This window comes from Mixophyes fleayi, chromosome 7 (assembly GCF_038048845.1).
Source record: "Mixophyes fleayi isolate aMixFle1 chromosome 7, aMixFle1.hap1, whole genome shotgun sequence".
NCBI classification, from domain to species: Eukaryota; Metazoa; Chordata; class Amphibia; order Anura; family Limnodynastidae; genus Mixophyes; species Mixophyes fleayi.
The window spans coordinates 143,641,245-143,664,189 of record NC_134408.1 but is presented as its reverse complement, the minus strand read 5'-3'; the positions used below and the strand labels follow the sequence as shown (position 1 = coordinate 143,664,189).

Genomic DNA, 22,945 nt, shown 5'->3' with positions numbered 1-22,945 from the left:
GGAAACGGCAGGTAGGTCCTATAAGTGTATTTTGGTAACTGGTTAACACGTCAACCGTGAAAACTGTAGAGACTGTTGATGTATTCTGTTGACATGGGAGGTTTTGTGTCCCTCTACTGACACGAACTGGTGACCCGTGCTGGAGATGTCACGCAGGTGTTTAAACTGTGCCTATGACAGTCTGTTAAAGTTTAAAAACTGCAGGAAAGTTTTCCTATGAAATGGTCACCCAGGAAAATCCCAGCGCTCCTGGCCTGAGATTGCTTCAAGGCCGTTGCCAAAAGCCATTCCGAAGTGTTTTCATAAAGATTCAGGAAATGGCAAATTCTGAGAGCAATGAAGATTCTTTGTCTCTTCCTGGAGAAATGTCCATATAGCATTGCCTTAAATGTATCTTTAACATGCCATTAGCATTCTTGCACTATTATCATTGGTCCCATGCATTCTAACGTCATACTTTCTCTAACCACTGTCATTTCCTTTCACCTCACTTAATTTTTCTTTTTGGATTAAAACAAACAGCAACTTTGTCATGTTGTTCCTTTGATCCCATTTCCTGTTCTACATTGTTCTTCCATATTACTGTTTCTCGAAGATGTGTTTTATTGTTTATTTATTTAGTGTCACCATATCACTCTGCTCTGTCTAGAGAATACTTGTCATTCACATCAGTCCCTGCCCCATTGGAGCTTGGTTTAAAGTCCCTAGCGGGACCCTTTAGCGTTTCGGTCCATGGTTTGTAGTTGTATTGGTTCAAGTTCTATCCCGTATTGTATGATGTCGTGGAACATGTTGGTGCCGTAGAGATAGATATATATATATATATATAGATAGATAGATAGATATATATATATATATATATATATATATATATATATATATATATATATATATATATATATATATATATATATTTATATATATATATATATATATATATATATTTATATAATAAACTGAAATGTTCAGTAAGCATGCTTCCTCCCTTCCTGTATGTTCTAGTACACAAGAAAACCGGAAGCTGTAATACAGACGAGTGTTCTGTGGATCTCTGTTTCAGTTCTGTTTTTATTTGTGGTTTAGTTCTGCCCTGTTGATTTACAGCTAAAATCATGACTATTTCCCGTTATCAAATCGTAATGCTGGTACCACAACCGCCGCCTGCTGCTGTACAGTGCACTTCAATGTAAATCTTTATGGCTCTTTTGCATTCTTCACCATCAGCTGGTATATGCATATATTGAGAGTGTACACAGCAGAGACATCTTTGTTGCTATATGCACTTTCATTTATTACTCTCTCCGGTACAAAGATTAATAACCTTTTGTGGCATCAGGTGTTTGCAGTTTATTCAGGTACAGCTGGGTACACACTACAGGGTTTTCACTCAATTGTCAGGCCAATCACACGCTACACGACTGTTGGGTCCAATATCGCATTAGTGTGCACACTTCCATGATCGTGTTTTATCGTACCAAAGCACATTCATATTGTTTGATTATATAAAATGACGACAAATTTCTATGAACCATGGGACGATGTTGTTCCAATCCTGCAGTGTGTAAGCACTCAGGACCGGCAGTGTCCATAGATCTCTATGGAGTGTGCAGAGTCACCATCTTTTCAGCAGATGGTTATGACAGATGAAAAGCACAGATCGGACGGTAAATTGTGTGAAACGTGTATAGTGTGTACACAGGGATCAGCAGCTGATCGAGACTTTCAGTTGTTGGTAAAATCGTTAAATATATTGCATTGGGACAAATTTTCTGTAGTGTGTACCCACTCTAAGGGTCCTCCCTGGGATGCTACCTTCACATTTTAATTGTTTGTGGCCCAATCAGACAGTTGACGTCATCCTACTGGATGCTTTCTTTTTATTTTTTTCATTAAATAGCAAATTAAGTATCTTTTTAAGTATTCTTCTAATTTTCAGTTCTTGGCTCCCCTTCTACAAATAATTATCTCCTTTTCGGAAGCTCTCTGGTTGGCAATCAAAAATGGCTGCCAGGCACAGTCAGTCTGCTACATAAACCCAGATTCACGACTCTCAGCAGGTCATGTGATGGCAGAGCGGGGTAGAAGGAGGATGGCACAGTGCAGACCAAAGCCCCTCTGCGCATTACCGCATGTGCCATGTGACTGTGGTTGCTATGGTAGTCCAGAATCATAAATCATTTAATAGCAGCCTGAAGGAAAAACTAGGGAAAATATTAAAAATGGTCCTAGTGTGAAAACTGGATAAGAAAGTTCCCAAATCAGCGGTACATGTAAGGGTGTTGTCCAACGTTTAATTTTGTTTGCAGGAGCAGAGTCTGCCCAACATGCTGTTAAACGTCATTACATAGGGCCGTGTCCTGCAAATGATTACTGAAACAAAGTGTATGCGTTGTTCATATGTACATAGTACATTATCTTCTATAGCTGACAACTGAGTCAAGGGCTTCAGATTCCTGGCTAGTTCTGTGTTGGTAAAGTGAATGCTTTGCAGTAAATTATTCAGTCTGCATAATAAAAAATGATCTGCATTTGCACCTCTGCCATTAGTGAAACACTATATATAGTGAAACACCATTTCTACTGCAGAAGTCTTAGTTGCACACATTTGCAAATGTATGTTAAATCCACCCGCCACTCCATGGCGCTTTTGCTAATAGGGTGATCCTAACTCAACAGTGAGAGTCCCATATATTTGGGCCATACATATTTGTTTTTAAATTGAGAGCTAACTTACCAAAGAAGCTTCCAAACAGCAATTCAGCGTTTAATACTCCCCCCTCAGCTACCTTGAGGCGTTATCGTTCTCAGAACAAGGTGCAAAAGTCCTAACTGGTAATTGACACCTGTCATCATAAACAAGCCTATGGTCATCCTGGAGATGAAGAGGAAACTTGAATCCCCTCTGTGGCATTTTGGCTGTAGAATGCATCTTCCAAGCACTACTTGCTTTGCCCTGAAGTGAACCATAATTACACAAGGATGTAGTTTGTGTGCAGAAATCGGCTCTGTCCTGCATGTCTCCTGCCTTCGCATAGGAGAGTTCTTGTTTTTTTCAGCAAATGCGACTGTGTACGACTTATGTAAACTGCAGCACCCCTCCTTGACCGGGGTTAGTCAAGGTGGGCTGTCTGTACCCCGATTACACCCGACAGATTCCAGGGGTTCTCAGCCTGCTGTTAGATTTCAAATCAACATAATTGTTTACTGTCTTGGTGAAGAATAACATGCATCCACAATGTTTAAACATGTTGATAAATATTTTTTTACTGATTAGATAATATCAGGTACATCTGTATATTACTTTGTAAATATTTGCTAAAGTTAGAGGATCAGCCGGAAAGGGATAAAGTGGCTGTTTGTCCCTCAATCAAACTTTTAAGCTAGAACTGGTCTTGTTCTAACAGTGCTTATTAATTGTGGGTTAAAGTACAATTTATACAAAGCAGTGTTCCTGACTCTGTTTGTCGAGTGCTGTTACTGCCCGACCTGTGCTGATGGAGGACCCTGCTCCTTTCACTACCTAATTTTGTTACTGTGGTCCCCTCCCCACAGCAAGCCCCCCTCCTTCTGTGGTACAATGACCTGATTGGGTTGTTCTGTCCTCGCCTAGAAATACTGGGTGCACATAGACATGCAGGAGATGAAGAATGAAGACAACGGGCGCTTTGCTCCAAGTCAAATACACCTTTAAAATTTGTGCAGATAGTTTAATTTTTTTTGTGTGTCAAATTTGCATTTATTACAGCTGCAATGGAAACTCCAATCACGAGGTCCGTATCTCTGGCCACATTTTCATGGCGAGTGGCAGACAATTTGCTTGGCAAAAACAATTACTTTTGTAACTAGTAATATCTCATTCACCGGAGCACCCAACAAGAGTGCTATTAAACTATTTCTGATTTATCAAAACCTTCTAGGACGGAACAGTGGAGGTGTTGCCCATAGCAACCAGCTTCTAGCTATCATTTACCTAGTACATTCAAGAACTATAAAGAGTCTGGAACACAACTTTTTAGAAGGTTTGATCAGTCTACCCCAACCTCTGACTGGTATATTGTATGTGTAATGTCTTAATATGTGGCCTTTGTACTCCAGTTACAGTTGTTATAATTTAATTTGTCATTTAGCTGATCTCTGTCGTCTTTCTGTCTCTAGATCTCATTAACGGGGCCCAGGAACAGTGCGATTTGCCTCCCATGGACGGCTACCCTCACTGCGAGGGCAAAGTGAAGGTAAGCTTGGCTGTTTTGAATCTTTCTGTAGAACATTTATGACATTTGTTACAGGTAACTGAAAGCTGGGTTCTTCTCCTAGTGCGTTCTAAAGAGAGAATGTATCCCCTGCAGTCTCTCTTGCATTTTTATTTCACCAGCTATAATACCACGCTGACCGTCCATGTTTCACGATTTCTCCTTGAAACTAAAGAGAACAAATAGTTTCAAGACTCTTCCTAGCAGGTATAACGTGGCCGTTCAGCACAAAGTCTTGTAAAAAGGTTATTATACCTTAAGGGCGACGGCAAAAGAGATTTTATCTCCGATGGAAAAGCAATTTTACAGGCTAGTAAATGAATGCTTGAAATGATTTCTGTAAATGGGTTTGCTGACCTGTCATTTTCAGAAGTATTTTAATTGAAGATCACATTTAAGGAGCACTTTGGCCGCTCTTTTTAATAAAAAAGTAAACATACTGTCATTTGGTGGAGGATTTAACTTTAACATCTTCTCCCTTTCTAATACTCTAAATACTGGCGCAGCCAACCAATGGCGGGAGTTTTAACACCTATCCTAGCTTCACAAGTACAGATCTGGTCAATTAATTTGGTCCCATTTAACCAAGTTGCCCGATTTTATTTCACTTACCCCCATCCCAATTGAGCGTAGTCTGATGGGATTTAATCCGCCAGGACCGATAACCAGGTCAGTTCGTGTGTGAGGTCACTGGCTGACCCGGAAGTGTTAGGGGAGGATGTGCAGCCATTTTGCATTGCAGTAGTCTGATCGGTACTGGTCAGTCAGACCAAACTGTCCTGGTCATTCTGTCCATTCATATTACTACATGTTATGTCAGCATTGGGCACAAATGTAACCGGCACATTTTTATTTGATGTTATGGTAACCGTGTTTTCTGCGCCCTCTCTCCGCAGTGGATGAAGGACATGTGGCGCTCTGACGTGTGTTACTCCACCTACGGTGTCGATGGCTCCACGTGCTCCTTTTTTATTTACCTCAGTGAGGTGAGTGTGAACGGATCCTCTTTGTTCACTAATAGAGGGTTTTCATTGGCTCTGCATTTATCTTGCCCCCCATTGGTTATCTAGTTGTCAATTGCCAGACATTTTGTACCCCTGCCTCCAATTCTTATAATTTAATATGCATCCTTTGTCCTTTGTACCATTGGCTGAGTACATGTAAACCAGGACTGGTCAACTTAAAAATTAGGGCTGGTGACCAGATCCTTTCCCCTCTGCATTGGAAAATGTCTGTGATTGATAGCCCTCTTCGTTGATTAATGAGAATGCAACTCCTAGTAAATCTATAAACTGAATATTGGTTCATTCCACAAAATGGCCGCCCCCACGTTATGAAGGTGATGAGTAAACTTTAGCAACGTCTGACTGAAAACAACCTCTTGAGGTCAAGCTCTTCAATGTAATGCACAGATGGGTTTGGTGACCACAGAGGAGCTTTAAATCAATTTTGTTTCCTGTAGATATGGGGCTGACCCTCTGCCTTAATGATCATAGATCCCAACGAGGAAAGCAGAGACCGTCCCCATAGGCTATGGGCGCAAAAGCAAATTAAAACCATGTTTTCTTATAAAGATGAATGATTCATAGAGTGATAGCATTTGCCCTGTGCCTCTTCTCCATATACTGGTTAAAATAAGAAAACAAGAAGGGAGATCCTATTAAAAGCCCTAGTGTGCTCTAGTTCCTATGCGTCACATAAATATTACATTGTACTCTCCGCTGGAACTGTCTGCTTTTAACCTTATATTAGGGCCTTATTCCTTTAATGAATCACAGTGCTGCAAGGTTGAAATCTTAGAGATTAATTTCATGCTTGCATTCACAAATATTTAACGATGGCGGTATATGAATGTACAATCTGTCCAATGTCGCTGAAGGGTGACTAGAAAAATTGAGTCATTTGTCAGCGTGATCAAGGGGTCCGCCCATCTTTCCCCAATTTTCTGCTTTAATATATATATTTATTTTTTTTTCTATCCCTGTTTTAAAGAAGACTCTCTTTATTTTTGTGGGAATAAGGGGCATTTTGATGTTTTTGGACATTAGTTTAAAATGAAGCTTTACATAGCCATGCAAAAAATGAAAGTGCAAAGACACGGGATTCATCCTTTTAGAATAAGTATGTCAGAAACAAAAATGTATTTTTAGACAATGATACCAGCCATTCAAATGGGAGGATGGGAGGATTGGGAGGGGGGGGGGGGGGGGGGGGGGTTTACAGTGGATGACAAGGGCGAAGGGGGGGATAGGAGAGATACTGAGAAGAGGAATAAGAGAGAGAGAGCGGGAATCCTTCATCTCCTCTTTCCTCTTGTTTTTATCCTTCCCCATTAATTATGCTGTGTAATGTGCCTTAGGCACCCATCAAACGCTTTGTACCCGAGTGTCTCTTGGCTTGTGCTGAAAACCTCTTTCAAGTGCCCCCTATGCTCTGAATTGTCTCTGTTGCTGTTCATCCAGTTCGAGAGCAGCACCTGTTTCGTATTCCCCTCTATTATTTTATGGTGCTGACAGGTGAAAATAACAACTTTTTAATCCTTTTTTTCAGAAGATGCTGTTTTGAGAGCTTTTGCCTGTTTATTTGTTGTTTTATTTTTTTCATCTTATGTATCTTAACAGCTTCCACACCCTTAACACGCACAAACACCACTGTGTACATACAGCTGCTTCCGTCTTTAACTGACCACGTTCATTTATGTGTTTGTTTTTTTTAAAGAACAGTTCGCCTCTAGTTTTGTAGTAAATATATTTAATGCCGCATCCAGTTTGTGCGGACGGTTTGTATGCAGAGTTATACTTCAAAACATTAATATTTCAATACATAGAATCCTCTTTTAAGCAATGCAGATTTTTTTTATTTCTTTTTAGTTTCTATGCCCCAATTGATAATGATTTGAAAATTATATATAATGAATTGAGTGATTTGCAACTACCTTTTTATGGTAAACAAAAAAAAAAAGCATATATTAAAGATTTTGCCTGAATTTATATGTATCAGCTTGTTTGTGAGGCATCCAGGACTCAAATGTGTTATCTACATTGTTGTAACAATGTTGCAGTTCTCTTTGAAACGATTTATAAGCGCAAAGGAGAGTGAAAACGCCCCCCTAAGGGTTAGAGTGACGCCTTGTCGCCCCAAACTGAAACCATTCCTCTGTAATCATACTAAATCAGAGAGGATGCCCCAAAAGCTTGAAACGATTGAAACGCGGTATATTTGAGCGGCATCCGTCTCACAGATCGTTCGTTATAAACGGTCTGCGGTAAAAGCTCTGCACTTTTTCAGCTGCGACAAAAAGCTCTTAAAATGCAGCACCGTCGCTGGTAAAGCACCTGGCAGTCATAGTTTTGTAGAGAACCTCATAACATTTTACACACGGCAGCGGAAAAATGAATGTTTGCAAATACTCTTTTCATTTGGAGTATATCATTCTAATTTGAATTCTGTTTTCAAACGAGACAGATGTTACCCACTTGAATTTAATAAGGTAAAAAGTTTAAGTTCTAAGTGAAACCATTTAGTTTTGTTCTAAGATGCTTTCTTGGGCAAGCGTAGCTACTGCTAGCGTGCTGTAAAGTTATTTCTCTAGCAATAAGAGCGTGGGAGCGAGCAGAGAGTTCTGTTCGGCATCCGGCTGGGTACGGCGGGGAAATAGAACAAGCTTATTGCCAGCCCCGCTGCTTACAGATGGCAATGAGGAAAAGGTGAAAAGATTCATGCGGGGCTGAGCCTGAAAGACAGGCTTCTATCAGAACTTTAAGTGCAATTCATAGCGGCAGATTAACAGGTCATAAAAATATTCAACGTGATTTGCGAAAGGACTGAAAAAATAACTCCATAAAAAATAATAATAAAAAAAATATCTCTATGTATATTTTTACAGAATCCTTTTTTTTTTTAAAACCCAAATTTATTGTAGCGATTTTTCATCAACTTAGAATTAGTCCCCAGATGCATATTTAAGAACTTATTTTGGAAAGAGTTGTATTTTTGCCAAGGCCTCTGTAGTTCGTGTCAATATGGGAAATTGAGTATCCGCACAATAGAAGGAAGCGCTAGCTACTTTATTTTTGGCTGGGGGGTTCTTGGTTTCGGGCACATACTGTATTCACCTTTTTAATTTTCCTAGCAGTGTCTGTGTGTAAGCAAGTTGAAAGTGGGCGGGGCTACAACTATTCTGTAGCCAATCCTAGCCTTGGAAAGCGAAAACAAGTGAACAGAGCCAAATGCAGTAGAACCAGCAATAAAATTATATGCATCAATCTTGTCTTTCATGTTTTATTTTGTCACTGTTCATTAAAACGCTAGGGTATAAGTAACTGCATATATTGCTTGCTCTATCAAAACAGTGACCAAAAATTCCGGTTTTCTTGAAAAGTTTTACATTTGCTAGGTTTTACCTAAAAAGGGAAAACACTTGCATTCACTAAGTGTTGCCAAAAAGAATTCCGCACGGTAATGACCTATATTTGTATCATCAGATTATTCTTAAGATTAATAATGTATCAATATGTTCTCTTTAATTGGTTGTTGGGCTTTCACAGTAATCCTGTTTATTCTGTACCCTTCTCCTTCAGTAATCTGGTTTCACTATATAAAAAAGGCCAACTGTCTTAGGTGATACAGAGAACCTTGCTAAAGGTTCATGAGAAACCGTTTCTCTAGGGATCGCAGTTTTTTTTTTTGTGTCATGTCTAGCGAGCCTGGATTATATCTTATTTTTTATTTTTTTAACTTTGATTTTGCAAGACATAATTGAAGCAAAATATAGATGGGAACTTTCCCATCTCAAACTCTGTATAGTATTAAGATGTCTTTGACTGATGGAAAAATGTGCCCATTACGTTACTATGTTTGGTCAAATTAAAAGCTACAAGAAGGATTTCTGTTGTAGAAGCACCAAAATAAAATAGTGAACTTGCTGAGTTTTCATTCCATGAGTAGACTAGAGGTCCCGAATTTCTGAAATGAACAGATTTTTAAAGCTACAGTAGCACCTGCATAAACGTTTTTATCACAGTGGCGGCTACTGCATGCAGTCGTCATTCACAGGACCCCGCCGCTTCTGTAATATAAGAGGGTCAGGGCAGGGGCGGACTGGCAAATTTTAGCCCGAGGGGCAAGACTGAACTCAGCAGCGTAAAGGGAAAAAATGCAGGTGACCCAACCTAAGGTAGCCGACTATGGGACCGGCCCAGGGGGGGCATATGCCCCCCTGCCCCTGGGTCAGGGGGAGAACCAATCACAAGCTGCAGTCTCTGGTTCTTGGCCCCTACTTACTGGGTGGTCGCTTTAAACCTCCCTTCAGTTTCTTTTTATATAAAGATGTAAACTCTGAATTAAACAGTTTTCCATCTTGTGTTCGTATCTATACTGCCAACTTCTAATACGGACAGAACTGGTCTGATAGCAGAGAGATTAGAAGCAGTGACACATTCCAGAGCGAATACATTTTATTGCATTTTATGGAGAATACACATTGCGATAAATGACGGTGGGGGTATAAAGTGTGAGCACTATACAAGTGTGTTGGCCACTGATAATGAAAAGAGTCCTATATGGACGGAAGCACTTAAACGCATACATGGGGAATGTAAGTGAAGTTAACCTTACCTGCAGGAGTAGGGCCAAATCCCAGGCCGACCAATGAGAGACGAAGGGCAGTGCCTGGAGTTTTGTTATATAAGTTCTAGCGTGTCACATGCCCTTTCTCACTCGCTGCTTGACATCCCTCCCGCCCCTTTTTGGACCACCCTGCTCCCATGTCGGGCGAGGTTTAACCTGGTTCTTCCCCACGCCACAGAGCAGGCACAGTTGGTAGGAAGTCATTGTGGGCAGCGGCTGATCGTTACAGCGTTATCGCTGATTGACCGCAGGTGCTACCCCCCTCTAGGAACGTGACTCGTGGTCCTTTTTGGTGAGGATCCCTTGGCCCGCTTCTGAGGGCGGTCATTGTGCAGTCAGGAGGTGGCGTAGTCACTCTGACGTCAGATTTAGCGCTGGCCAGGCAGTTATGGATTTGCTCCGTTAAGTGGGGTAGGCTGTTGCCCATCCACGCTTGGTTCCAAATATCCGTTTGATTTAGCTGCCTCTCAGTGCACTTTCACCGCAACCTATTCAATTAATTTATTAATAAACTGTGACCATCTTTAGCCACGTTCATAAGTTTGTGTCGTTATTCTTTTAGATAAGTTAAGTAAGTGGCATATGGTTTAGGAGGTTATGGTTAAGAGAGTAAACACATCCAGGTTATGCAGTTTAAGCAGAATCAAACAGATGCCTTTTATTGACTAACTGGATATGGTTTAGTCAACCGCTTTTAAGACTTGGCTTAGGTTTGTGATCAGAGACCTCTGTAGACTAAAAAGCTACCAAACTCTCTCTAGCCAATGAAGGATCTCTTTGATTCCAACTGTTTTCACTTCCAGAATAGCCAGGGGTTGTATATGTATAATATACCTGCTGCAAGGCTTTACTTAGCTTCTTCTGTGGTCTTACAAAGTCAGCTTGCAGACCTTACGAACTAGAGAGCTTTTATTTTAGTCTCTTTCCCGTGGTCCTCCTCTCCTGCCTGACAGTGCAACAGCTTGTGGGGGGAGTTCTGACACCCTTGGTGGAGGGGGCTTTGTGAGCTGGGGATGTACTTTGCCTGGATATATATATATGTTTTCTGTTTCATGACACCATTGTGGAGATTGCAGCCTGTCATCAACTCTCCTACTGGTAAGTTTCCTGTTTCGTTTGACTACTTTCTAATCAATTCTAATTTATTTCAGGTTGAAAACTGGTGTCCCCGACTGCCATGGAGAGCTGTAAACCGCAAGGAGGAAGCTGACAAACGGACAATGGTAAACATGTATAGCCATTTCCTTATTGATATTAATGTTTGTTTAGCACTTTGTGGGTCAGTAACTTTAAAAGATCCCTTAGCTGAGTCCATAAGCAGAACATTTGTGTTTTTTTTGCTTTCAAACTGGGTAAATAAATTGCTGCCACTCAACAATTCTGTTATACGCCACACGTAATCACTGGGCACCTTTTCCTACTGTGAGGAGCACTGCTGTGAAAGGTAATGAAGAGGGAAATGTCCTAGATACATGGTTCAGTCACTGTGAGGAGCTCTGCTAAACACGATGAAGCAAATGCTAGGGTTAGTGTTGGAAAAGACTAGTCCTTTTTTAAAGGTGATTTTAGGCTTGGTTCTCCAAATGATGTCCATGATGGGTGTTCACACCTGTGGTAGGTAAATTTGATTGTAAGCTCTGCAGGGTGGGTCCAGTTATGCAAATACTCCCTCCTCCCCATTCTAGTGATCTTTATACAATACTCAGAGCATTCTAACGACCCCTAGACAAAAGAGACTATTATTCAATGCCAAGACTGTTATGGAAACTCTATTTAATGCAGACAGAACCCAGATCTCTGGCTTTATAAAGCAACACCCCCACCCCCACCCGCTGATATGTGTTCGTGACCCTCACATCTCAGCGCAGACCCCAAATCTATCTGGTAGCTTTTAAGACCTCTAGTGGCTTTACTATACTGAACCCAGATCTCTGGTGACTTTATAATGCAAACCTTACTTGGTGACAACCCAAATGAATCACTTTAACCTCATTCAGTCCCAGTTGGTCTCTTGGGTGTGCTGGAGAAAAGGTTTAGATGAATTGTTGTGATACCCAATAGACCGATCCCAGTATTCTAATTGACTGCTCCAGCTATTCCTCAATCAACCTGTTAAAAACTGTGTACGGAGTATGACTGCTTACTAAATATCCGTGTGACCGAGAGACATCAGAGGGCACTTCCCGGACATTTTAATTGTATTTAATAAAACACAATGGAAAAGGCAGGAAAGCGCCCTGACCCCCCTCATTTGTCTGCCAGTCGTGCCCCAAAATTCTACCGACCATGCTTTAGGGCAGTTTGGCATCTTCTTTATGCAATAGCTGGTGTTGTCGGTTTTATTGAGGAACGGTTGTTTAAAAAGTGGACAAGAACTTTGAGCTGCACTTTTATTTTTTCTCTAACTTCTCTTTATATCTCCCCGAGTTTCTCTGCATCCACTGAAAGTTGAGATCCTCAGAACTGAACAGTTTTTGGTAAAAACACAAATGCTATGACAATTTCCTTAACAGAAGTTCATAATGTACAAGGTGCTGATTAATAATAATAATGTAGTATAATGTAGAGCCTGGTAACGGGTCATTAGGCTGACAATCACTTTACCACTTGGCTTTTGTTACTTGTAGGTATTGTTTCAGCTGCGTTAAGTGGAGAAGCTTTAAAACCACTAATGGCAGTTATAGATTGTATAAACAATGCATTCATTTCTAGAGAAGCGGCTCTTATGTTGGGATCTCGGATGAATATCAGACATTAGGTTTATTCCTGTTTGTGCAGATTTGTTAAACAATGGATCAGTAATAACTGGGCTGAAAGAGACTTACCGGTAATATGTGTCCTGTGTTTGGGAAACCAGGATTTAAGATAATACGCCTACATACAGGTGCATTATTGCTCCAATAACATGATTGTAAAAGCCACAGGTTTCACCGTATCCTCCTGTCATGTTGGCAAAACAGAAACACTTTGGTTTTTTTACATCTTACAGGCCGAAATCCGCACAGACTTTGACCACCTCTTCCAAGTAATGCTAAGACACGAGGAGTTCCGCTGGATGACACTGAGGATAAAGCGGATGGACGCAACTTGGATAGAAGCCATCAAGTCTCTGGCTGAAAAGCAGAATCTTGAGAAACGGAAGAGGAAAAAGGTAGCGAAGAGTTGAATGTCACTTAATACTAAACTCCCATCATTGTTTCAATGATAACCCTCAGTGAATTTTGTATCTCTGTATGAACAGCCTGCTCGCGGTGTATGTGACCCAGGAATGGCTTGTTAGGAAGTCTTGCTTAAGCAGTCCCTGAGGTTTCCGCCATTAGTAGAAACTAGAGATGCTCAGGCTCTGTTCCTAAAGAACCGAACACACCCTAATTTGGCATATCCGAGTATCGGCTCGGTACTTTCGTGCTTTTTCGGGATCTAAAACGAGGCAAACGTCATAGTTACGTCATCGGATCTCACGATTTTTGGATTCCTTTTTAAGATCCAACATAACGGTGGGTGAGTGGAAGGGAGGTTGGGAGGGAGGGCAGGCCCAAGGACAAGTCCATCTTGCACCATTTATCTTTTCTGCCACTGCTGTGTGCCAATGTGTCCTAGATGTGCTAGGAACTGCCGTGTGTTTGTGTCATTGCTCTGTCGCTTACCATCCAGCCAGGTCGCTGCAGTATTTGTCCAAAAGTGTATGAAAATAATATTGTGATCTGTGAGGTGGTCAAATTTGACTGCAAATGACTTGAAATTAATGTTATTGAGGTTAATAATAATGTAGGAACAAAAAAAAGAGCAAAATTATGTGATTTTAGCATATTTTAGGAGTTTTTTCTAAAAAAAAACAAAACACACGAGGGCGGTTTTTCCAAAACCAAAACACGAAGCTAATCCAGATCCAATACCACTTCACGGGGGTCAGTGAGAATCTCTAGTAGAAACGCTATCGGCTAAGCACTAGATATTGTAGCTCACTTTGCTTTAATGTAACAAATGCAAATATACACTCCTTATTTTTAAAACCTTTATGGCAGATAGTTGGTTCATACATCTGTTTGCATTTTAATACTTCTCAAGTTGTACTAAGTACAGCGCAGATCTTTCTGTTAACCACTAAATACACAAATGCATCAATAATTGTCAGTGTAGAAAACTGGCCAAATATTGTCATTGTCCGCCAACTGCCAGTTTATCATGCAAGATGGTACAATATGGCCTTGGCTTTATCCTCCATAACGGAGAAATGAGGTGTCTTTTTGTTTTCCTAAAACATTTTTTAAATAAGTAATGTTTTGATAATGCTCCCTTAAATGTGTGCTCGACTCCTACTCTCTGAGCATTCCTGGGAAATTAGCCAATCGATTCACTCGGAACGACTTTGCGTTTAATGCTTCAGTGATGTCACGAATCCCTGGTGAGCTGATAGGCTCCCCACAAAATGTCTGCTTCCTTGGTGTGTGGGTGACAGGAATTACATCTAATCGATTGCGATCATGGGAATCTGCTACATATTAACAGAATTCTGCCTCCGTATATCATTTAATGTATATATATTTTCTGTGATCGCTATTAAAAGGCCAAGTTGCATGGCTTCTGTTTAGGTAAAGCCTTCCAGTCTCCCACTTAATTTCCTACCTTTTCTTCTACCTCTTCCCTTTCATTCCCCTTCCCTTATCCTTATCTCTCCCTCTCTCCCTTGTGTCTCTCCGTCTGTCTACCCCACCCCTTAGATTGTTCGCTCCTCTGAGCAGGGACATCTCTCCTCCTGTCCTCACCACTCTTAACTCGGCTCTCCAGCTACCTAGCCCTCCTCCTCGAGGACCCTCTTCCCCGTCCCCCCCCGTCCCCTCTCGCTCCTTCCTCTCCCCTCTGGGGGTTTCCCTGTCATCCGGGCCCTCCCTCTCGGGCTCAGACGTATGCAGGACTATCCCCTCTCCCCTCCCCCGCCCCTCTAGCTGTGCTTTGAGCTCACCGAGTTACTGTGCTTATTGTTTACTGTACTGTGCTGTCTCACCTTGTATTGTAACTTTGTTTGTCCCTGTACGGCGCTACGGACGCCTAGTGGCGCCCTATAAATAAAAATTAATAATAATAATAAAAATAGGCAGCCTGGCTGAGTTGCTCCTTTTCACGGTCCCAAGATGGGTGCAATATAATGGCATTTTTATCATTTCAAAAGCCGTCATTTCTCGCTACAACTCACTGCTTCCTTATGTAATTATTCTTTGGGAAAAAAAGCGCGAGGTAACTCGTTTTATTTTGTTTTATAAATCATTGCCTGGAGCGAGATAAGCTTCACAGTTTAGCAACCCGTTGTTGTGAATCTCTGATCTTTGGCCTGTGAAATTACTCCTTTCCCCAGTCCACCTTCCTTGTGAACATCTGTAGGTTTAATTTGGTCTGTGCTGATTATACATAATTACCATATTCATCAAGCGAGGCTCGGTAAAAAACTGTCTGTTTTTTTAGAATAAAAGAACCAAAAACAGAGACCCCAGACTACTCCACCCTAATGGAAAATCTCCTTTTGCTATTCACGTTTTGTCACAAAAACATGTAACCTTTTAGTACAACAAAGGCCAGGTGAAGTTTTGGGAATAAAAAAAAAAAAAAAAACAGGTCAACAGCCACAGTGATAATCACTATTACAATGCTGATTACCCCGACAACTAATATGTTGACAAAATAATTCTAATTACTGTCATTCCGACATAAATAAAATATAAACTTACTATCACATAGAGACAGAAGATCTCCGGCCTGGCTGTCATTAAATCAGAATACAGAAAATCACGGGACTTCACATTGACGTCGCTTAATACAGCCACATAGGCCTTTCCGGATTTAAAGCAGCAACGCCAGGACCTACTCTACAATGTCATCTAAGGGTTAGGGATAGGCTTAGGCATTGTGACCTGCTATTGCCACTTTAAATACTAATGTCGCTGTATTATCTTACGTCGTCGTGAAGTGCCGTGATTTTCTGTATTCGGATTCAATGACGGCGACGCCGGAGATCTTCTGTGTCTTTGTATTAGTAAGTCTGTATTTTATTTATGTCGGAATCCTAGTATTCTGAATTATTTTGCCAATATATTAGTTGTCGGGGTAATTGGCATTGTAATAGCATACACAACCAGACAGCCAAAATAAAAAAAATTAAACTTATTTGCAGCTCCCATCAACCTTCAAAAGGGCCACACATTACCCCAAACTTACTTCGTATACTGCCACGTAACACTCAGTTTGCCCCGTTGCTGCAAAATCCCACATCATGCCCTCCGACCACCTGTTCCTGCCACTGGGCTAGTAAAACATCCTGGAACTTGTAGTTCCACAGCAGTTACCCAAAGTTGCCTAATCCTCCTCTAACTCCTGGTTTTTAAATGAGTTATTAATTTTGTAATGCTAGAATTGTGGAACGTTCTTGAACTCCCACACAATGTGTACGTGTTTTGTCATCCTTATTGTGAATGTTATTCCTGTATCTAGTCCTTTTAGAATTTATTTGCATATATTATGTTCAAGATGTTGTGCAAATATTTCTCTCTGGTTGGTAAGCGCGTGGGAACATATTTTCATCGAATTTCTTGGGGGCCCTACTGTTTTGCCAGCAATATGGATGATTTCAAGTAAAACTGGATTCTTGTGGGGCTTTGCTGCCGATAACAGTGGGAAATTCATGTCACGTGACTTTCTCTCTCTCTTTCAGATCCTGGTACATCTGGGGCTCCTGACAAAGGAATCCGGCTTCAAAATAGCCGAAAATGCGTTTAGCGGAGGCCCGCTCGGTGAATTAGTCCAGTGGAGTGACTTAATTACATCTCTTTACTTACTGGGCCATGATGTCAGGATTTCAGCTTCAATAGCTGAGCTGAAAGAGTAAGAAGATTACTTTTCTATGCGAAAAAGCGACTCAGACACACACAGAGATTGTAGACGCTTCTTCCAGTGTGGTGTTTGTGAGAGATTGGGATTCCCGGCGTCTTTCTCTGTGTAATTGCCTATAAGGAGATTAGATTTATTTTATTCTATGCTTTCATTATTGTCAGTGATTACATATTATTTCCTTTCAGTAGTGTTCTGAAGATGTTGCATTCAACTGACAAGCCGATACATTGTATCTCTGTTTTGTCAGTGATGATTCCACCAGTATACAGAGGGATATATAGAGACGTATGGAAGGGTGCATAGCTATTTTTGCTTGAACTACTTTGTTGGTTTATATGTTAATAATCATATAGCTGGCTTCTATATTTAAGGAAGAACTCTGCCCGTAGGGGGTCGGGTGTCCAGCACCGCCATTTGTGAGATACCACTGACAAATCCAGAGGAAGCGATAGGGGAAATCCTCCCCCTCTCCCCCCTCCAGCAGCAATCTCCATACCTTAATATTGCTTCTGCACGGTCCGATTATCGGGAAGGAAGGGGACGTGGCCATCCAATCAGCTTGAAGGAGGGGTGTGGCTATGCAAAATCACCCCCTCCTAACGAAAAAGCCTAGGGGGTAAATGTATTGAGCTGAGAGTTTTCCTGCAGGTTTAAAAAGTTTAGATGTTGCCTGTAGCAACCAATCAGATTCTAGCTGTCATTTTGTAGAATGTACTAAATAAATTATAGCTAGAATCTTATTGGTTTTTCAAATCCGCTGGAAAACTCTCAGCTTGATCCATTTATCCCTAGGTGTGCCCCTGTGAGATGCTACCCTTCCTGATTAAATGAATTCTCCCGCCACAGGAGGCCAGACCACTTCAACCCTCCGAAATCACTCTTGACGGATGACTCAAAAAAAAAAAAGATTGAGTTGTTGAAGATGCTTAAAATATAAATCTCCAGAATCCTCTGTTGATCCTACTGGGGGGGGGGGGAGGATGGCACGAATGATGGGGGTCCACCTACCCACACAGTGTCTGCAGATCAAGTCTGCAAAACTGTCACTCACATGCTGACTGGTCAGTTAGAGGAGTCCCTCTCTCCTAATGTGGACATTTTGGTGCATAAGGGAGCATGTTGGACAACCTGTTATATGTGAACACTCTAGTTATTTCGTGTATTCAGCCCAAGGGTACCCAACCTTTGATATAAGTGAATAAATAATGGTTTTAATTGATCTTTAACTGTTTTTTTGTTTTGGGGCTTTTTTTGTACTGTACAACACTGTTTTTTAATAACCCTGCAAATAATATACAATGTCTTATTGTTGGTTATTCATTGTAATCCTTAGTTATGTTTTTATAAGCGAGCGCTCCTACAGTCAGAGAGCTGTGCTGAACCATACCAGTTCATTTGAATTAAGAGATCTGTCCCTTTATAATATAACTTTAACTTTAAAGCCTTTTCTCATCGCAGTCCTGTATTAGCCAGATCAGAGTTGCCAGACACGTCTCTCATATGCTGTTATATCACCCTCGCCAGTCTGTACATCTTGTATTCATGTTCCCATTATGAATGCCTACGGTTCTGCAGTACATGACCCCTACAGAAGGTTAAGTGATTAGCCACAGATATATATTACACTCCGTCTTCCCCTGGCTTCCGTACGCAGCGTCATTAATGTGCAATGATAAACTGTAGAATGTGTTTTTGGAAGAGATTCTTGGCTGACTGAAGCAAGAATTTTATTAGAATAATTTTGACTCCTTCTATAAACACTTGAGGAAATGAAAGTGAATAGTGTGAAACATTTCAATCTTTTGGGGTTATCAACATGAAGTCATCAAATCATTGTAGGTTGTTGTAATTTTTAATCTTTTATAATTCCAGCTAAAACTATAGGGAGTAGCCGTTGGTCGACACTTCATTGTTCGCTAGAGATTGATTGTTACGTGTAATCTCTTCCTTCTGTGTCTGTCTAAAGCCATGATCCCTCTTTTTCTTTTTGTTTTCCATCAGGATTATGAAGAAGGTGGTGGGCAACAGATCGGGATGCCCTACGCAGGGAGATAAAGTGGTGGAACTCATCTATATAGATATTGTGGGACTTGCCCAGTTCAAGAAGACCCTAGGCCCATCGTGGGTTCATTATCAGTAAGTGATGCGTTATATCATGGCGCAAGTGACCAGATTACTAATGTATTGTATTGTGATTGTTGTTTTGTTACAATTGCACTTGTACTCGATCGGAGATAGATACATAAAATCGAGTGCTTGTTAACTGCAACTGGTTCATTTTTTTTAAGGTACCGCATAAAAACAGACCTGAAATTAATCTTGAATTATGTAACCGTATTTCTTATGAAGACAACAGTATGAGTGAACGTTCACTGCAGGAACTCAGGATTCTAGCGTGTGTGGTGTTAATCCTGTATTGGCATGAGTTGGGGCAGCACGGTGGCTAAATGGTTAGCACTTCTGCCTTACAGCACTGTGGTCATGAGTTCAATTCCCGACCATGGCCTTATCTGTGTGGAGTTTTTATGTTCTCCCCGTGTTGTGGGGGTTTCTTCCGGGTGCTCCGGTTTCCTCCCACACGCCAAAAACATACTGGTAGGTTAATTGGCTGTTAGCAAATTGACCCTAGTCTGTCTGTGTGTGTTAGGGAATTTAGACTGTAAGCTCCAATGGGGCAGGGACTAATGTGAGTGAGTTCTCTGTACAGCGCTGCGGAATCAGTGGCGCTATATAAATTGATGATGATGAGTGCTTGTGTGTACTTTTGTATAGATTGAATCTATTAATGTTGGCAATCGGGGGATTAAGAGTCCTCTCTGACCGTTTTGGGTCTCTGGGATGAAACAAATTAGTATATTCTTGGCTTCGGGTAAATCGGGACCCTTCTGTTTGCCTAGATGGGTGGAGGAGGGGGTTGCGGGTTATTTTAAAAGGGAAAGGTTTGTCCAATGGTGGACAGCCCCTTAAATTGGGGGAGAAAAAAAAATGTGAATAATTGTTATAATATTTTTATTAAAGTTTTGAGCCCCCCAAAATGTCTCATGTTGGCTACTGCTGACACAAAGGGACAGACGGAATGCTGAATTGGCGTCCTCAAGTATACTTCAGCCAGTATTTTTTATTTGGCCTATGCTAATGCCTATTCAATGTTCCTATAGTCTTTCCCTTGATTCTTGTTTCTTTCTCCCTTTTAGGTGCATGTTGCGTGTTCTGGATTCCTTTGGGACAGAACCAGAGTTTAATCACGGACACTACGCTCAGTCTAAAGGGCACAAAACGCCGTGGGGAAAATGGAATCTGAACCCTCAACAATTTTACACCATGTTCCGTAAGTCTCTTCTTCTTTTTTTTTTTTTTTTTTTTTGTTGTTAAACATTTTTATGGCTGCAGGTTTTGCTGATCTAAGACCACGACCGAATGATTCATTTTAAATGTCAGCGCCAGCCACAGTTTTTAAGAGGTCATTAGGCTCCTAAAATGCTCCATTTTTTACGTCGCCCTCATGAAATACGTTGTGTGAATATATGCAGCCCTGGGGACTGATTTTGTTTTTCTGTCCACTCTAAAATTTAATATTTTCTTTTAGACCTTTTTCTGGAATAATATCGGCCATAAAGTTTTGGATGAATGTGTAGGGAACTGTGAAGGTTTAGCATTAAATTTTAAGTGTATTAAACCTCCACTAGTATTGAATCTGTAGACCTACTATTTATTTTATTGCAAGTAGTATATATGCTGTGATTGAGTGTTTGCAGAGACCATAAGGGTATTTTTCTCTTTCTGTTTGTATCCTTAAAACTGCTATGTTATGATACAATATATTTTGTTTGCAAATGTTTAAATGTAGGTGAGCATGTTCTACTGTAATACACTAGGTATAGCGGCAGGAAAGCTTAGTGCTTACTGGATTCTTGAATCGCCTTTGAAGTCAGCTTCACTTTCCACAGTTTTCCACCGTTATGCCAAATTTCAGTCATAAACATCCCTCATAACTTTGAAATGATGGATCTCCTATTCAGGGAAACTTCCTTTCATACAGAACATTTGCAGTTTATTAAATTGTGAAGGTGCAAAGCCATTAATAGAGCATGTTGTGTCATACATTGGCCACTTGGGGCAGGCTCCTATTTTACCTCAGCTGAGCAAGCTTATGGAAAATGGCGGCCATTTTAACAGATGCAAATATGAAAATAAATAAAGTTCTGAATTCTTGGGGTTAATTTTCCTTCAGAGGTTCCATAAACCTGCTTACAGGACATATATTTACCCCATACAAGTGTCTGGATTGCGAGTCCATAAAACCGGACTGTAAACACTGGCAATATAACTTTTGGGGCCATCAAAACCATCGCTCCGACTGATTTGAATTTGGGCAAAGTGGCTAAGTGCTGATTGTTTGCTGTGTTTCAGTACAAATTTACATCTAAATGCAGCTGTGGTAAATGTAAGTGTGTAACCTGTCTGCAGGGGCGGGCCTAGACATTTTTAAAGGGAGGGGGTGATTTTGCATAGCCACACCCCTCCTCCACTCTGATTGGTTGGTCCCCTTTTTCGACTGTGATCGGACCTTTCCACAGCAATTTAAATGGATGAAGATTGCTGCCGGGGGAGGATGCCCCGATCGCCCCCATCTGGATCAGCCAGTGCCAGTCTGTTGACACTATAACCCGGAAGTGGAATAGTAGACCAAAGATCATTGTTTAAATTTGCATTGGTCTGTATCAACGCACCAGTTGGCCTGCAGTGCAGCATAGACCAATTGACACAATCTATCATTAATCTCATTGTATGCAGTGTTTACCCCCCAGCTTCCATGCTGCCCCCAACCCAGCAGTCACAGCTGCTCTTGTCCTAGAGAAAGATTACTAGGCCCTGCCGACGTCAATGGAGTGCATGTCGTTACTGTTATTTTACCCTTTAGTGATATATCGCCACCATATTACATGTACATAGAAAATGTAATAATTCACATCAGTCCTTGGAGCTTACAGTCTGAATTCTGACACGCGCCCACACACCCACCAGTATGGGCCTGTGGGAGGGAACTGGATCACTCATTGGAAACCCATGCGAATGTGGAGCTAGTTAATGAGTCACTTTAGAACAGATACATTCAAAACAAAGTGGTTTGTGCTCCAGAAATAGAAATTTGACATAAATGGTGTCTGACAGACAGGAAAGAAAAGCTGCAAAATGACCACTTTTTAAGGAAGATATTTACACCGTAGGAAGAAGAAAAATCTAGTTGACCTGAAAATCGCTCAAGTGTGTAATTGCTAAATTCTCTCTTCAGGCTGCTTTTCACTAGTTTCTTCCGAAGCCCCGCTGGTCTCTGTGCTTCTGATTTGCCAACTGTTTTCCCCGCTGTTAATGACACCTGCTCTTCCCGTGTGGTTATTCTCACCCTCGTGGTTACATCATGACTGCCAGCAGGTTACCCAGCTTCAGTGTTAGCGGCTGTCAGAGATCTTCTGTCAGTTTGGAAGTAAAATGTAAAAAAACGTGACCTCTAGTATTTAGCGCACTGCCTCTAGGCTTTAGTTGGAAAATAAAGGTTGGATGGAGTTTATCTAGTTATATGAAGCTGATCATTGCACCAAACTGCTGTGCGGAAGCTGGTATTCACACACCAATGACAAATGTTACTCTTGCAGCTGAATAAATGTCCTTGTAGCAGCAGATACTCACAGCGCAGTTTGTTTCCCCCTGTGTACAGCTCACACTCCTGACAACAGCTTCCTCGGCTTTGTGGTGGAGCAACATCTCAACTCCAGCGACGTCCGACACATGAATGACATCAAACGCCAGAACCAGTCCCTGGTGTACGGGAAAGTTGACAATTTCTGGAAGGTACGTTAATTTGGTGTTTGAACGGAGCCCGGCTGTGTCCTGTATTCAGCAGACTGTTAGAGATTAAAGCATAACCTGCCATCCTGCTTGCTGTAAATTCTATGGGACCTGCAGGCTTCCGTTTTACCCTTTTTAATTGTATGTTTATTTTTATACTTTCTGTTTTCACTTCATCCGTGAGCGAGGCCGAGAGATGATCTTGAAATATGCCAGAAGAATGTTTTCTCAGCACACGCATGTTATTTAGAGGAATCGTATGCATCCTTAGAATGTAGTGTATCAAAAACAAAAACCGTGTTAGAGTTCAGTGTGATTTGCATTTAACGTAAGACTCT

At 41.1% G+C, this 22,945-nt stretch overlaps 1 protein-coding gene across 5 annotated transcripts in view; it reads left to right on the top strand.

The window, feature by feature from the left end:
* The window catches only part of MGAT5 (alpha-1,6-mannosylglycoprotein 6-beta-N-acetylglucosaminyltransferase), an 87,847-nt gene that overhangs the window by 38,717 nt on the left and 26,185 nt on the right, over positions 1-22,945 (top strand). For all 5 annotated transcript variants that reach the window (XM_075180961.1, XM_075180963.1, XM_075180962.1 and 2 more), the window contains exons 4-11: positions 4,156-4,232; positions 5,147-5,236; positions 11,030-11,101; positions 12,868-13,029; positions 16,582-16,751; positions 18,762-18,896; positions 19,955-20,088; positions 22,477-22,610. In XM_075180961.1, the coding sequence (XP_075037062.1) occupies positions 4,156-4,232; positions 5,147-5,236; positions 11,030-11,101; positions 12,868-13,029; positions 16,582-16,751; positions 18,762-18,896; positions 19,955-20,088; positions 22,477-22,610 (974 nt within the window). The remainder of the gene's footprint in view (positions 1-4,155; positions 4,233-5,146; positions 5,237-11,029; positions 11,102-12,867; positions 13,030-16,581; positions 16,752-18,761; positions 18,897-19,954; positions 20,089-22,476; positions 22,611-22,945) is intronic.